Genomic DNA, 14,310 nt, shown 5'->3' with positions numbered 1-14,310 from the left:
AGTGACAGTCTGTGGGTTCACTTGGGAAGAGTGAAAGCCTGGTTATGGGTCTTTCTTCCACCTTTCTCTGGTTTAAGTGTTGAGCTTTGCAGTGAAGAGCTCTGTTGAAAAGCTAGTAACTAGGTGACAGTCGGACTTAATAAGTCCTGTTGAAATCTGCGAGGATTCTGCATCATAATGACCATGTTCATATGATGACAAAGAAGCCCCCTTAGATAAGAGCTAATGACTGAGCAAATGAGTTAATTACTGAGTAAGCAGCACAGTTGGAGGAGAGATGGGAAAGCCTGACGCCTAGTGGTCATCAGGGAGGGCCTGGCACTAACCACACATGATTCCAGAGGAAAATGTCTAAACAGCAGCCCTGAATCCTAGGTCCAGAAGGGACTTAAAGAGAACCATTTCCAGCTTTAAAAAAATCTTTTTAAGACACCAGATCTGAAAGCCTGTCTGGACTCTGACCACTGGGGTTGGTTAAAGTTCTGATGGAAAGGACTGATTACCAGAAAAATACAGACCCATGAAAGAAATTCTAGAGCTTATGACGTCACAGGCAGGACGGCTCTCTATCAGGTTGCAGACACCATCCTCCAATTTGAAGAAAGACTGAGGAGAGAGGCCCTTGAGTTCAGAAATCGCACACCTTCCTTCCTCAATTTGTCTATAAAAATAATGGACTTTGGATGGACTGATTTTAATGGGTCTCTCGATGTCTAAAACATCTCAATTAACAGATGGATATGTAGGCACCTCAGTGAGTAAATGAATTATCTTCAGGGAGCCATTGAATTTTTCTATGCTGTGATCCATGGAAAAGTGAAAAGTAATTCTATTCCCCGAAGACCTTTCTGGAAGGTAATTTAGCTACAGTTGACAAAGGAGTTTAAAAGTTCAAAAACCTTTTAATCCAGAGTCTAGAAATACATCCTGAGAAAATAACCAAACAAGTACTGAAAGATATACAGGGAGTTGTTCATTGTAAAAAATCTTTAAAACAATCTGAATGTCTATCAATAAGGAACTGATTAAATAAATCAAGTAACTCCATCTAACGGAATACTATGGAGGAGTTTTTTAAGGTTTAAAGTAGGTCTGTATGTTTTAACATTACAAGATGTTAAGAATATCCTGACAAAAGCAGACTACAAGACATGATCTTTTTTTTTTTTTGCGGTATATGTTAAAATGTACAATGAAATGTCTAAAAATCTCAGCACTGAATAGTGGGATCATTGGTGTGATCTTTTACTTTCCATGCTTTTTTGTATTGTCTGATTTATTTTTGGCAATGAGTCTATGCAACTTCACAATAAAATGATCAACAATAAAGCATCTGAAAATATTCATTCCTATCATTTGATCACCAAGAAGAGGAAAAAATAAAAGGAAATAAAATATATGAAAGTGTTAAGCTTTATGCTAAGGCACGTGACCTCCTGACTGGGGGATAAGGTACTTTTACTTATTTGTGTTATTTGTTCTTCCCCCTGAAGTGCTTTAAATTTTGAAAATATTTTACCAAGGTAAGCAAGGCAAACCACAAGATTTGTCTTCCTGGGATAGAAGAATAGGAACAAGACTGATTTCAAGACTGTCCACTCTTGCTTTTGCTGTTCTGTCTTCTCGGGAGTTGTGATCCTGCTCTGGGGTGCAGAGAATGACCAGAGGCCAACTATGAGTTCTTGGAAAAGGAAATAGGAAAACACCACCCACTGAAAATAAGTGGACTCTAGTCCCGCTTCTCTATCCATCTTTCAGTTGGGTGCTACAACTATAGATAAAGCGGTTCCTATAGTTTTGCTCTGTCCAATAGGACAAAGGACGTCTTTTATTTATACTTTTAGTGCCAGCTACTGGGTATTTACCCCAAAGATACAAATGTAGTGATCCGAAGGGGCACATGCACCCCAATGTTTATAGCAGCAATGTCCACAATGGCCAAACTATGGAAAGAGCCTAGATGTCCTTCAACAGATGAATGGATAAAGAAGATGTGATATATATATATATATATATATATATATACACACACACACACACACACACACAATGGAATATTATGCAACCATCAAAAATGAAATCTTGCCATTTGCAATGACGTGGTTGGAACTAGAAGGTATTATGCTAAGCGAAATAAGTCAATCAGAGAAAGACAAGTATCATATGATCTCACTGATATGAGGAATTTGAGAAACAAGACAGTGGATAATAGGGGAGGGAAAAATGAAACAAGATGAAACCAGAGAGGGAAACAAACCATAAGAGACTCTTAATCTCAGGAAACAAACTGAAGTTTGCTGGCGTAGAAGGGGTTGGGAGGGATGGGGTGGCTGGGTGATAGACATTGGGGAGGGTAAGTACTATGGTGAATTGTGTAAGACTGATGAATCACAGACCTGTACCCCTGAAACAAATAATACATTACATGTTAATAAAAAAAATTAAATATATATGTGTATGTGTGTATATATATATATATATATATATATATATATATATATATATTTTTTTAGTGCTAGGCAGAACTTTGGTCCCTGAGTCCCACTCACCAGGAGATGGCAGTTGGGTGGAGGTGGTAAGAAATAGAGGAGAAGAGGACCTCTTCCTCACTATGAGGAGAGGAGCCTATGTGTCAACATGCCCCCTGGAAAGATGGGGTGAGTGTGATCATGACCTGGAAAGTGATGACCCTGGCGGGAAATGGGGAGGTGGAGATATAGCCAAAGCCCAATACAGACCATCTCAAGGAGATAGAAACAAGAGCATAAAAATGACCATATAGATCACATGTGGGAAGGATCAAGGCCCACTGAGCTCTTTGCCTGGAAAGAACTGTACAGGTGAGCAAAGGTGGTCTTCTGTTGTTCAAGAGCTCTTCTGTGCTGGAACCTGCCCTACCCAGGTGCTTTCTTAGAAGCCCTATGTGCCACGTCCTTTTCAGGGCTATAGGGCACAGAGGAAGGACAAACACTCATGTGCGGTTCCCCTGTCTTTGCTTTTGAAGCTCTTCCTGAGCAATTTTGCTTGCTCTTAGGAGGCAGCTAATAAATAGAATCACAGATTTTTTTTATCTCCTCTTGGTTTCTTTTTCTTTCATTTGTTTAAACATGAAGACAAGATCTGTCCACCAAAAAAATCACTAAGGAAAACCAAATTCTGTGAGCATTTGCAAACTTTGAGCCACAATCTACCTGTTTTTATAGACAATGTTGAGAAAAATACTGATAATAATAATGATGATGATCCCCAAGCAGCTTGCTGAGTGCTTTTCGTAATGATGTGTTTTAACCCTTACTAAAACCTGGGACATAGGTAAATCCATTTTACAGATGAGGAAACAAAGGTTCAGAGAGTTTACCATAAGTTCTCCAAAATAACACTTGTCTCTTCTCACCTAACTCCACTCCTGGCTATATTATAAACTCCTCGAGAGAAGGGCCTACATCCTATACATCCTTGAAACTTTGGACCCAACTGCTTCAAAATCACTACTTCAATCTAAGTCAGCTGCTTTTGAACTTATGGCACCACCTCAGCAGCTAATAGTTGTTGGACAAAATGAGAGGCAATCTATAATGAGTTTGGCTTCTGAAACAAGGATTCTGGCTCCAGCACTTACTAGTTATCCAGATCTGTGCAGATTATTTAACCTCCCTGCCTCTCAATTTCCTCAGCTGAAAAATGAGGAATGGAACCCCTACCACACGAAGTTGTTATGAGGAGTCAGTGAGTTAATATCCATGAAGTACCCAACACATCCATAAACATGGGCCATCCTTATTATTGTCACTACTGTGTTCTTTCTTAATTCTTAGCATTTTGTATGCATCATCTCACTGAACCCTTGCAATAAATCTATTCCAGTAAGGAAGCTAAGGCTCAAGTGATTAAAACAACCAGTCAAACAGAAGGACTAACCTGTGGGAGGGCTGGAATTCCAACTCAGGTCTGACCCCAGATCCCACCCTCTGTGGCTTTCTCAAGGTTGCTTACCTGACCAAGACAATAACAAAATACCATGGATTAGGGTGGACTATTGAATTTTCTCTCTGTGTTGTAACAGGAAGATTTGTATTTCAGCGTACGTTCTTACATGAAAATACTCAAGCTTGTTCTTGAGGCTAGCATTATGCAGTATATTTTTAAAATGCTGTGTAAGTCAGAACTTTTTTAATCTGAGTGACAGCATCCACTTTATTGGATCAAATGAATGAAATTAAATGGAATGTCCAAGGAGAGACCTCCCCTACCTTCAAGTGTGACTTGATCTAGGTGTTCAAGTGATACCACTTGTCTTTAATTGCATTGTCTTTAAGATGAACGAGGGGTGGTGCTCAGGGCTCTCCACGTTGGCATGCTACCAGCAGCAAGGGTACAGATGTCTATGCAATGAAAGGCAGTGACAGTCTGTGGGTTCACTTGGGAAGAGTGAAAGCCTGGTTATGGGTCTTTTTTCCACCTTTCTCTGGTTTAAGTGTTGAGCTTTGCAGTGAAGAGCTCTGTTGAAAAGCTAGTAACTAGGAGACAGTCGGACTTAATAAGTCCTGTTGAAATCTGCGAGGATTCTGCATCATAATGACCATGTTCATATGATGACAAAGAAACCCCCTTAGATAAGAGCTAATGACTGAGCAAATGAGTTAATTACTGAGTAAGCAGCACAGTTGGAGGAGAGATGGGAAAGCTTGATCTTCAAGCTTTCAAGTGTGCCTTGATCTAGGTGTTCAAGTGATACCACCATGAATATTTCTCTCTCCATTTATGAGCCATCTTTCCACCTCTGTTGACTTCTTTTTCTTTCAGGCTTTATTTCTTAGGGGCAGGATGCCCATCAGGAGCTCTGAACATATATCTTGATAGTCACTTGTATTGAACAAGGGCTTTGTCTCCCAATTCTTCTGCCAAAAGTCCTGGATGGCATCTCATTGACTTGGAATCCAATGCCTCTCCTTGAACCAAACCTCGTGGTCAGGGTGGCTGATTGCCCAGGCTTGAGTTAAGTGATAACCCCTCCAACTGCAAAAATAAAGCTGAGACACGTGGACTAAGTGTGGGGGTTGGGCTCTGCAAAGGAAACATTAAGTTGTTATTACCAGAAGAAAGAGGAATGGATGCTGTGTAGGCAGGGAGGATCCATGTCTACTACCAGCTGTTCACTTGCAGAACATGGTGCCTTGCACTGAAGTGAGGAGACTGGATTCCACTGACATCTAGCTGGGGAACCTTAACAAATCTCTTAACTCCTCACAGCTTCAGTTCTCCCATTTGTAATAACATCTAACATTTATATATGGTCCCATTGACTTGTCACAATAACCCAATACTGTAAAGACTTTCATTAGCCTGTACTTTCACTTTAGAGTTCAGAAAACAGAAGTACTGACAAATCTCTTCTCCAAGTGATTCCCAAGGCCACACAGCTGGAAAGTGGCGGAGTCAGCATTTGAACTGAGCCGGGCTGACTCCTGAGCCTCCACTCTTAACCACTAAGCACTACTGCCATGTATCTGTACAATCATGAGACTAGACTAATTTTTTGCCTCAATATTCTGTATTTGGAAAAGAAGAAAGAGAAGGGGAGAATAATTAATAATAGGATGGAAAACCTTGAAAGCTCTACTTTACGATAAATGCTAATTTGGAGGAATAATGTAGACCTGGTCTCCTTGGTTTCTTGTGTTCTTATCTTGAGTGGATGGTCTCTGAATCCATTAACCGTCAAAGTGTTGCTCTGTGATTTCCAAATGAATTTTGAATCTGTCTTTTATAATAGCCAGTCCACCAAGGTCTTTACGCATTGTCAGTTTTGTTGCAGAAATATAATGATTTCCTAACGCAATTGCATAAAACACACTTACTTAATTAAAACGTAATAGTCGAATATGACTGTGAAGAAGATATTCTTCTGCCTAACAGTCACTTCTTTTTCATTGTTTCTGTGTAATGAATTATTGAGCAAACATCAAGCTGACTTAAATATTCTCCTGCTTTAAGCTGCTTATATTCAAAATCTACATCTGGAGCTGTGCTTTGTCACCAGATGACTTAAGGTAAAAGCAGTCTATAAATTAGTAACTTATATCAAAGTGAAAAGTAGCTCCTTAATATTGAATAATGAATAAGGCAAAGCCTTTTCAGGTTGATAGTTCATGGTTAGATAAATAAATATAGTCCTATAATGTGGAAAGTTAACTTATGTTAGATGGTTCAATAATATGAAAGATTAAGCTATAGCCTTTAGTATAAAAATGTCAACATTAAGTGTATATTATATTCATTTTTTTAACTTGTCCAACAAAAGAATACTTAAACTTCTTGATGTCTTGAAGTCATTTTCAATTTTGAGATTGCTCTGGTGGAGGGTTGCATGCTCCAAATCGTCCTCCTCTTGTTTGAGATTATTATTTTTTTGTTCACCAACATAACGTATTATTTTTTTCTCACCAACGTAACATATTAAGATTTTTGAAGAGGTTACAACTGGTAACATGATTCTAATTAACTATATGATAGTCACATGACTTGGTCAGTACCAAGAATTTAGCAATCATGCTAATAATGTTTTCCTACTGAGTTCCCTTCCTAAAAACCCAAGTGGTATCTGTAATAACAGCTACAAATACAATAACTGCTATTTATGTAGCATTTTCATTGGGCCAGGCTTTGTGCTAAGTATTTTACTTACATTTAATCATGTAATTCTAACAAGTCTATAAAGTGGTTATTATTATACCTTTTTTTTTTTTTTAACAGTTAGGATCAGAAAAGTTAACTAAAATTCCTCAGATCACACAGCTGCTAAGTGGTAGATTTCCTCTGAGGCTAACATTTAGGATTTAGACATTGTTAAAGTCCTATTCTGAGGCTAACATCTTCCTCTCAAGTTCAGATAAATTTGAATTCTAACCACTGACACATGTACAAAGTATCCCCTTGCCACCCTGTTAAGAGCTAAAGAGTTCCTGAACAGAGAAGAATTTCTCTTTCATTGCTTCACAAGAACTGGATCTAAAAACTATTCTGTAGAAATAATCTTGAGGGTGATAAAGGTGACCATGAATCGGGGTCCACACAGATCCTATGTCATATTGACACTGAGCTCGGATCACTGGCAAGTTTTGCTCTTCAAGCCATTGGCACTGACTTTTCTAGCACAAAACACCACATGTATTATGCTGTCATCAGAGCCATCCTCGGTGATAATTGCAACATGCCAACAATGAAAACAGCCAGCCCTGGATCCCATGGCCTACTTCTGAAAGGAACTGCATGGTCTTACAATTATCACTCAGACTGACAGGGCGAAGGGGAGGGTGGCAGAGCAGCAGGAGAAGAAGAAATCTTTTCAATCCGGATGAACAGATCAGCTGCCTGGGACACCATGCTGTTCTGACCAAGCCAGAGTCCCTGTGACATCATGCCCTACTCTCATACTGTCAGCAGAATTCCCTGAGGACAGCAGCTGCTGCTGCCTACAAACAACTGTCTCTGCTCACTCCACTTGGGAACGTGCGCATGCCGCTTCTTCTTTCCTTCTTTTCCGTGAGGCTGTTCGTGTCCTTTCTACTCACCCAAGGTGCTGAGTTCCGGGAGGATGAGGATGCTGGGAGATCACGTGTTCGTGATAGCTAGGGGACACCACAGGTGCATTATTATTACTATTATTATTCTTTCCTATCTATGCCAGGATGTGAAAGAGTTTGGGAAGTGCAGATAATATAATTGGAAGAGACTCAAATAGTATATCATTTATCATTAATAAAACAAGGTTAAAGTACAAAGAACTCAAGGATAGCTAAATTCTTATTTCCTGGAAAATAGGGAAATTATGTCAGATATCTAAATTCTGCCTCCTAATTATTCATTTTGTGATCTATGATAAGACCATAATTCTATCCAAATAACCAGAAAATTCAAATGTCCTGGTTTTCAGGTATCCGGGGTTTTGTGGTTCAAAGTGAAGCTCCTTAACACTAGAGTCCTATGGGATTCTGAAGGGCCTCTGCATCATTGAAGGCTAAAGTGTTCCTTGTCATTATTGGGTATTTGATTGCAATCTAATTCACCATGAAATTGCAATCCATTTATGATGTGGCATTAGAATGTTTTACAGTTTTATCACCGTAAATTTAGCTCTCCAGAGGTACTTTGACTGAGATTAAGCTAATTTACTAAATCCTCAATAAGAGAATAGGGATTGTGCCTTGGTTATGGAGTTGTAACCATTGCACCCAGATTTTTTAACTTTGTTACTTTGTCAACCAAGTTGATGGAGAGACTTGTCTTGGGTCTTCTACAGTTAGGGTCAGAAAAGTTAACTAAAATTCCTCAGATCACACAGCTGTGTCATTATCTTTTCTTAAAATTAAGTGTGACACATTTCAAGATGCTATATTTTTAAGAACGATACGGAAGGAGCAAGATTTAAAGAAATCAAGTCTTATACTTTCTACTAATCCTTAACTTCTATCCATTTGGGCTTCAGTCAATCCATGTCTCTAGACCACAGTGGATTGTTTCTTTCCTTCACTCTAAAACAGATTATTCCTGGGAATTTGGCAATAGAATCCCAGGACTCCAGACCAAGTTGGCATCAAAAGTCTCTGAGTTCACTTTCCCAGACAACAAAGCAACCCACCACCATATGCATTTGACTCCTGGTCCTAAACCAATACTCTTGCCATTCCCTTGGTGGCCATCTTCCTTTTTTTTTTTTTTTTTGTTAACCTAACTGCCAGTGTCATGACAGACTGACCTGTTAGTATGCTCTAGATATGCAATATTCTCTGATATTATCTTTTTTTTGATCAAGATTTCTTCTGCTCAATTTTCAAATCCAGTTTCTTCTCCTACTCTTTCTTTTTGCTTTCCAGAATCTAGTTTTTAAGTTGTATTTACTGGTAATCTGTATGTGATCATGTCCTAAGCAACCAACACCTTGCCTGTGACAAAATGCTAGGCTAACAAAATCTTAAGCTACCTTGGAAGCTGTTTTCTAAAAGTGCTAGTGTTTTTAAAAATTGCTAAATAAGGATTTTAAAACACCTCGTACATGTGGATGTTCAATAAATATTAATTTACATGTACCCAATTTATTTGACATTTCCTTTACTGTCAATCAATAAAAAATTATTAAACTGCAGCAGCCTGCGCAGAAGTCTGGGGGAAAAAGACAAAGTATTAAATATTGTCTCTGCCTTGTTGAGTTGGCAATGAGTTGAGATTAAAGACCAACACTTGGCCAACAGTAAAGAATACAAAACAGTTTATGTTCAGCTACTTAAATTGTGGCAGAATGTACAAATGGCAGAATGAGGAAGCATGGCTGATTTCTTGAGATGTGGGGCCGTCAAGTGTGGCCTTCTGAAGGCAGATAGCTGGGCCTGGGAGAATCTCAAACATAGGAAGTGCAGGCGTCAGGACAGGAGCACACACACAAAACACACCAGATATTAACCCTCTCGATAAATTTGAGCTAAATTAATTCAATTCACCTAAAAAGAAAAAGACATGATTACTTTATTAGGAAGACCTTTGAAAGTCTGACTAGTACAGCTTCTCATCTCCCAGTATGTCATCTCTTCACCCCTCCAAGCAAATCCAAATTGGAGCTATTTTTAAAGACCTGCAGGCAGATTTCACAACCTTCTTAGGTGACTCGGCCTATTACCAGCCCTTGCTAGGAAGCAAGCTTACCTGTGAAGATAATGTTATAGTCCTACCCTCCTCTAAGCCCTGCTTCTTCCTTTTTCTGTCCTCTGTGATTTTATACAGAGTGCTGGTTACTCTTCTTTGGGTTAGAGGCTCTTTGAGTAATTAAGTTTGTCTTTGGTTTTCTCTTCTTTGTTCCCAAACTATTTCTGTATTCAAACATTCCTGTTTCCCTTCCTGCAGGGTTTTTCTTTGTTCATTCTGGCCTTCTGGCAGCAAGAGGCCTGTGTCCCTTCCATTCCCTGCAGGCCTGAGGAGGAGTGGTGACCCCCCTGGGTGAGGACAGCCCTCCCCCAGGGCCCCTCAGCCCACACTGTGCCAGCCCCCGTGGGCACCTAGGAAATGCAGCAGGGGAAGAAGGTAGTCTAGTTCTAGTGATGGCTATGAGGTGAATAGATTATAGCTGCATCTCATTAGCTGCCTCTGGAACATCCAGCAAACCACCTCATCATGATCTGAGAGATGAGAGTTACAGAGAAATAAGAACTGTGAAAGGAGAGAGAACTGCCTTGCATTCCTGTTTCTGAGCTACACATCTAGCCTCAGGGATGTTCATTTTCACTACATTGTGCGTATAATGGGAGAGATGTTTCACCTTCACTAGCGATGACCACTGGTTTCTCACCCTAAAGACGCGATGTTCTTCCTAGCATTCCCCAGCTCAAGAGCATGACAATGGCTTTTTTTTTTTTTTTTTTTTTTTTTTTTGCCTGTAGCACCAACTTGGAATTCCTCTGCCTGATTTTCAAGGCATCCAGTAACCTGGCCCAGTCTACCCATCCAACAGATTTCAGTGGCATAAGCCACTCCTGTTCCTACCACTATCCTTCACTAACATGATATGGAAAGCTGCCCCTCCCTGTCTCCTCTCTACAAAAGCCAATGAATTCTTCTAGGGCCCCTTCAATTTTCTCTTAGAATTAGAGATTCTCAAAATTGGAAGGGAGCTTTAAGGTTACCCAATCCAGCACCTAGCTTATAACAGAATCCTATGGCTTGAAGAGGGGGGGATCTAGAACAATCCCAAGATATGATAATATGGGGGGGGGAATCAAACTTATTTTTATAAAGTGGTGGCCAAAAGCCCAAGATGGAGTCTTCACAGTGACCACTGGATGGGCCCAGAGTAAATGTCTAACCTTTCTGAAAGTAGTACATAGCCAAGATGGGGCAAGAGAATGTGTCTTGAAGGCGGATAAAGGAGGCATGTAGTTGGGAGGCTGGGGCAGCCCCATGGGTTTAGGGACCTGAGCTATGGTATTGCTCTTCTGTTGAGGTTCAATGTTTAGAAATGGTGTCTTAAGGAACAAGGGGCCCCAAGGAGGACCACTGTTGGAAGCATTTGCCTGCCTACTTTATAGAAAGTGTTCCTCCTGGGGCATGCTCTAGGCAGCTCCAGGAGTGCTGGACAAGGCATATATGCCTAAGTTCATGTTTGGTTATGCACATTCTGAAGTCTGTGACACCTATTGATCCATCTTTGCCCTTGAAAAAAGACTTTGCATTGCATGCACTCCCTGAGAAGCCAGAAGATCAACGGGCATCAATGTTGGCTCCTTGAGAGAGGTCACTCTGCTTGGTGAGAGCCGATAAGTAAAAATAGACGCCCCAGTGGAGCCTCTTGGGCAAATGACTTATTCATGGGTTCTAAATTATTGAGGTCATTGAAGACAGTGCTATTTTTAATCTTTAGGAGAGGAGAAAATGGGGTGAACTGGGCTTTAGGGAAGGCTATGTCTTCATAGGACAAAAGGTGGATGGTGTAAATGGTGACTGAAAAGAAGAGGGTGGACGCATGCACCTTGTGATGGGCACGTGCTCAGTGGTCGACCCTCAGAAGCCTTGTGTCTGTAGACAAGTCTGCCTCATTTGCAGCCACTAAGCATGAGGAAGGGCCCTTTGCAGAGCTGGGTTGGCATTGCAGGCAGGTGCTTTAGCTAGAGTGATTTTACAGGAAGAGCTCTCTGCCGCATAATACTGTCCCCACCTTTTATCACTTTTCCAGAGTTTGAAGGCTTTGTTTTTCCCTTGAAATGTAAATGCTCCCTGGGAAACTTCACACATTAAAGGTGTATCAGTTGCCACCTCAATTTTTGGTGAATGCTTCTGCAGGGAAAAGAATCAATAGTTGATTGAGAGAAAAATGGGATGCAAAACAGTCCTTACAGAGAGGGTAGGGGAGGAGGGTTGCAGTAGATGAAGGGCCTGGGATGTAGAATCATAGACATGAGGATCTTGAAAGAAAGAACGGAAAAATTGACAAAGGCAATCATATATTTGAAGACCAAGTAGTTTCCCTGCACTGTCCCTGAGCTCCTTAAGGTATCCTGGAAGATTTTCTCTTCTACCCATTTTTCATCTCCTTAGAACAACTTCTTATCCAGATTTGATCAGTAAGTATTTGTAGATAGCCTACAATATGTTCAGCCTTATGTGTGGATTGCTGGTTTTTTCACTTAATATTCCTTTTTTTAATTATTATTATTTTTGTGTGTGTGTGAGAGAGAGAGAGAGTGCACAGGCAGGTGAGCAGTGGGGAGGAGCAGAGAAAGAGGGAGAGAAAGAATCTTAAGCAGGCTACATACCCAGTGAGGAGCCCATCGCAGGGCTCAATCCCCCAACCCTGAGATCATGACCTGAGCTGAATTCAAGAGGCAGGTGCTTAACCAACCAAGCCACCCAGGTGCCCCTTAATATTCCTTTAACCTTTATTTCTTGGTGCCCTTTACCCATTGAACATTCTTTTTGACTTGTCAGTGTCTTCCATTTCTAACACGGGGAATTCCTCAGATTTTTGAGGTTATGCTTACCTCCAACTTGATAAGCTTCCTTACAATTATGACATGAGTTCTAATCTACCCCACCCCGGACATGAGCCTTCACCTGCCCCAAACATGGAAGTGGAGGCTGGTGGCCCAGGCAGACAGGGGTGCTACAGAATTCCTTCTGGGAAGAAGCAATGTGGCATTAGCAAACTGCAGTATCTGTGCTGTCTTCATGGAACCGGCTCCATGGACTGCCCATCCATTCTTCCTAAAGATTCAATGAGCTAACCAATATCTTCTGCTTAAATTCACAAAGGTTGATACCTGTGGTGTCAAACTTAGAGTTTTGATTTTTAAAATTTATTCAACGTGTGTAAGTTTTTTTATGTACCAGCACTTTACACACATTAACTCATTTCATTCTAATCACTAAGTCTCTGAAGTAGGAACGATTATTATCCCCATTTTATACACAGAGAAACCAAGTTACCAAGAAGATACATAATTTGCCTTAGATGACTCTGTTGGTCAGGGGCAGACCTGGGATTCCAATCCAGGTTCTTAATCCTTCTGTTTCCCTGCCTCCCAGACAGGTCTTGCCCCACATCTTACCCTGCGACTCTCCCCACTACTCGAACCTGACCTTGTGCTTGGACATTCTTCATCCTGTAATGAACCATAATGGCCAGTGTCTAGACTGACCTGGTTACTTTGCCAAACGAAGTCATTAAAACCAAGGGTAGGTATTTTCCTTCTGAGACCTACAAATACTTCATGACAATTATGAGAAACAATAGTTTGTGAAAAAATTTAGTGAGTGCATCAACTACGTAGCTGTGTGAATGCCTAATACTTTTTAGACATAAGGAGGAAATATTGCTGTCAGGGAGCAGCAAGGCCAAAAGAAATATTGATATTAATTCAACCCAATTTATGAGACCATTCCTGGTGGGCAATAGGCTATGTTGAAATTTTGGATAAAGTAGGCTATTTCTGTGTTGGATATTGAGAAGAAATCTGTGATAAATAACATTGCTGGTTCTGAGGGGTTTTATGGTTTTTGTTTCTCACTGTCTTTGTCTTGCTCATTTCAAGCCCGCTGTCTTCATATTAATTGGTTCATGATCCTGAGCAAAGCAGTAACCGGCATCTAAAAATACATGCCTCTCACTCTTTCCCTGCCGCCGCCCAGTCGCGCGGAGGCCGAGGGTCCCGTGCAGTCAAGATTCGGCTACACTCGTAATCCACCGCCATGGCCGAGGAAGGCATTGCTGCCGGAGGTGTAATGGACATTAATACTGCTTTACAAGAGGTGCCAAAGACCGCCCTCATCCACGATGGCCTACCACGTGGAATTCGCGAAGCTGCCAAAGCCTTAGACAAGCGCCAAGCCCATCTTTGTGTGCTTGTATCCAACTGTGATAAGCCTATGTATGTCAAGTTGGTGAAGGCCCTTTGTGCTGAACACCAAATCAACCTAATCAAGGCTGATGACAACAAGAAACTAGGGGAATGGGTAGGCCTCTGTAAAATTGACAGAGAGGGAAAACCCCGTAAAGTGGTTGGTTGCAGTTGTGTGGTGGTTAAGGACTATGGCAAAGAGTCTCAGGCGAAAGATGTCATCGATGAATACTTCAAATGCAAGTAATGAACAAATAAACTTGGTTCTTGTTCCCTAAATAAATAAATAAATAAATAAATAAATAATAAAAATACATGCTTCTCAGTGGGCAGGGAACCAAGCAAGGAGAACTGTAGTTCCAAAGACCCATCAGTGCCATTTATTCCTTCTGAATCTGTCATAGCCTCCTCCTTCTGCTGGCTATTGCTAAGT

General features: G+C 40.8%; 1 protein-coding gene across 1 annotated transcript; it reads left to right on the top strand.

Moving 5' to 3' along the window:
- Positions 1-13,728: 13,728 nt before the first annotated feature.
- On the top strand, positions 13,729-14,124 carry LOC110585201 (40S ribosomal protein S12-like). The gene has a single exon (XM_044917938.1). It carries the CDS (start codon positions 13,729-13,731, stop codon positions 14,122-14,124), a length of 396 nt encoding a protein of 131 aa, XP_044773873.1.
- The last annotated feature ends 186 nt before the right edge of the window (positions 14,125-14,310 follow it).

Source organism: Neomonachus schauinslandi, chromosome 9, assembly GCF_002201575.2.
Source record: "Neomonachus schauinslandi chromosome 9, ASM220157v2, whole genome shotgun sequence".
In the NCBI taxonomy this organism is placed as follows: domain Eukaryota; kingdom Metazoa; phylum Chordata; class Mammalia; order Carnivora; family Phocidae; genus Neomonachus; species Neomonachus schauinslandi.
The sequence above is the reverse complement of the archived record's forward strand: the minus strand, read 5'-3'. Positions and strand labels throughout refer to the sequence as shown.

Bases quoted from the DNA above. Each gene is read 5' to 3' on its own strand.
- LOC110585201 (XM_044917938.1), top strand. From the start codon at position 13,729: ATGGCCGAGGAAGGCATTGCTGCCGGAGGTGTAATGGACATTAATACT.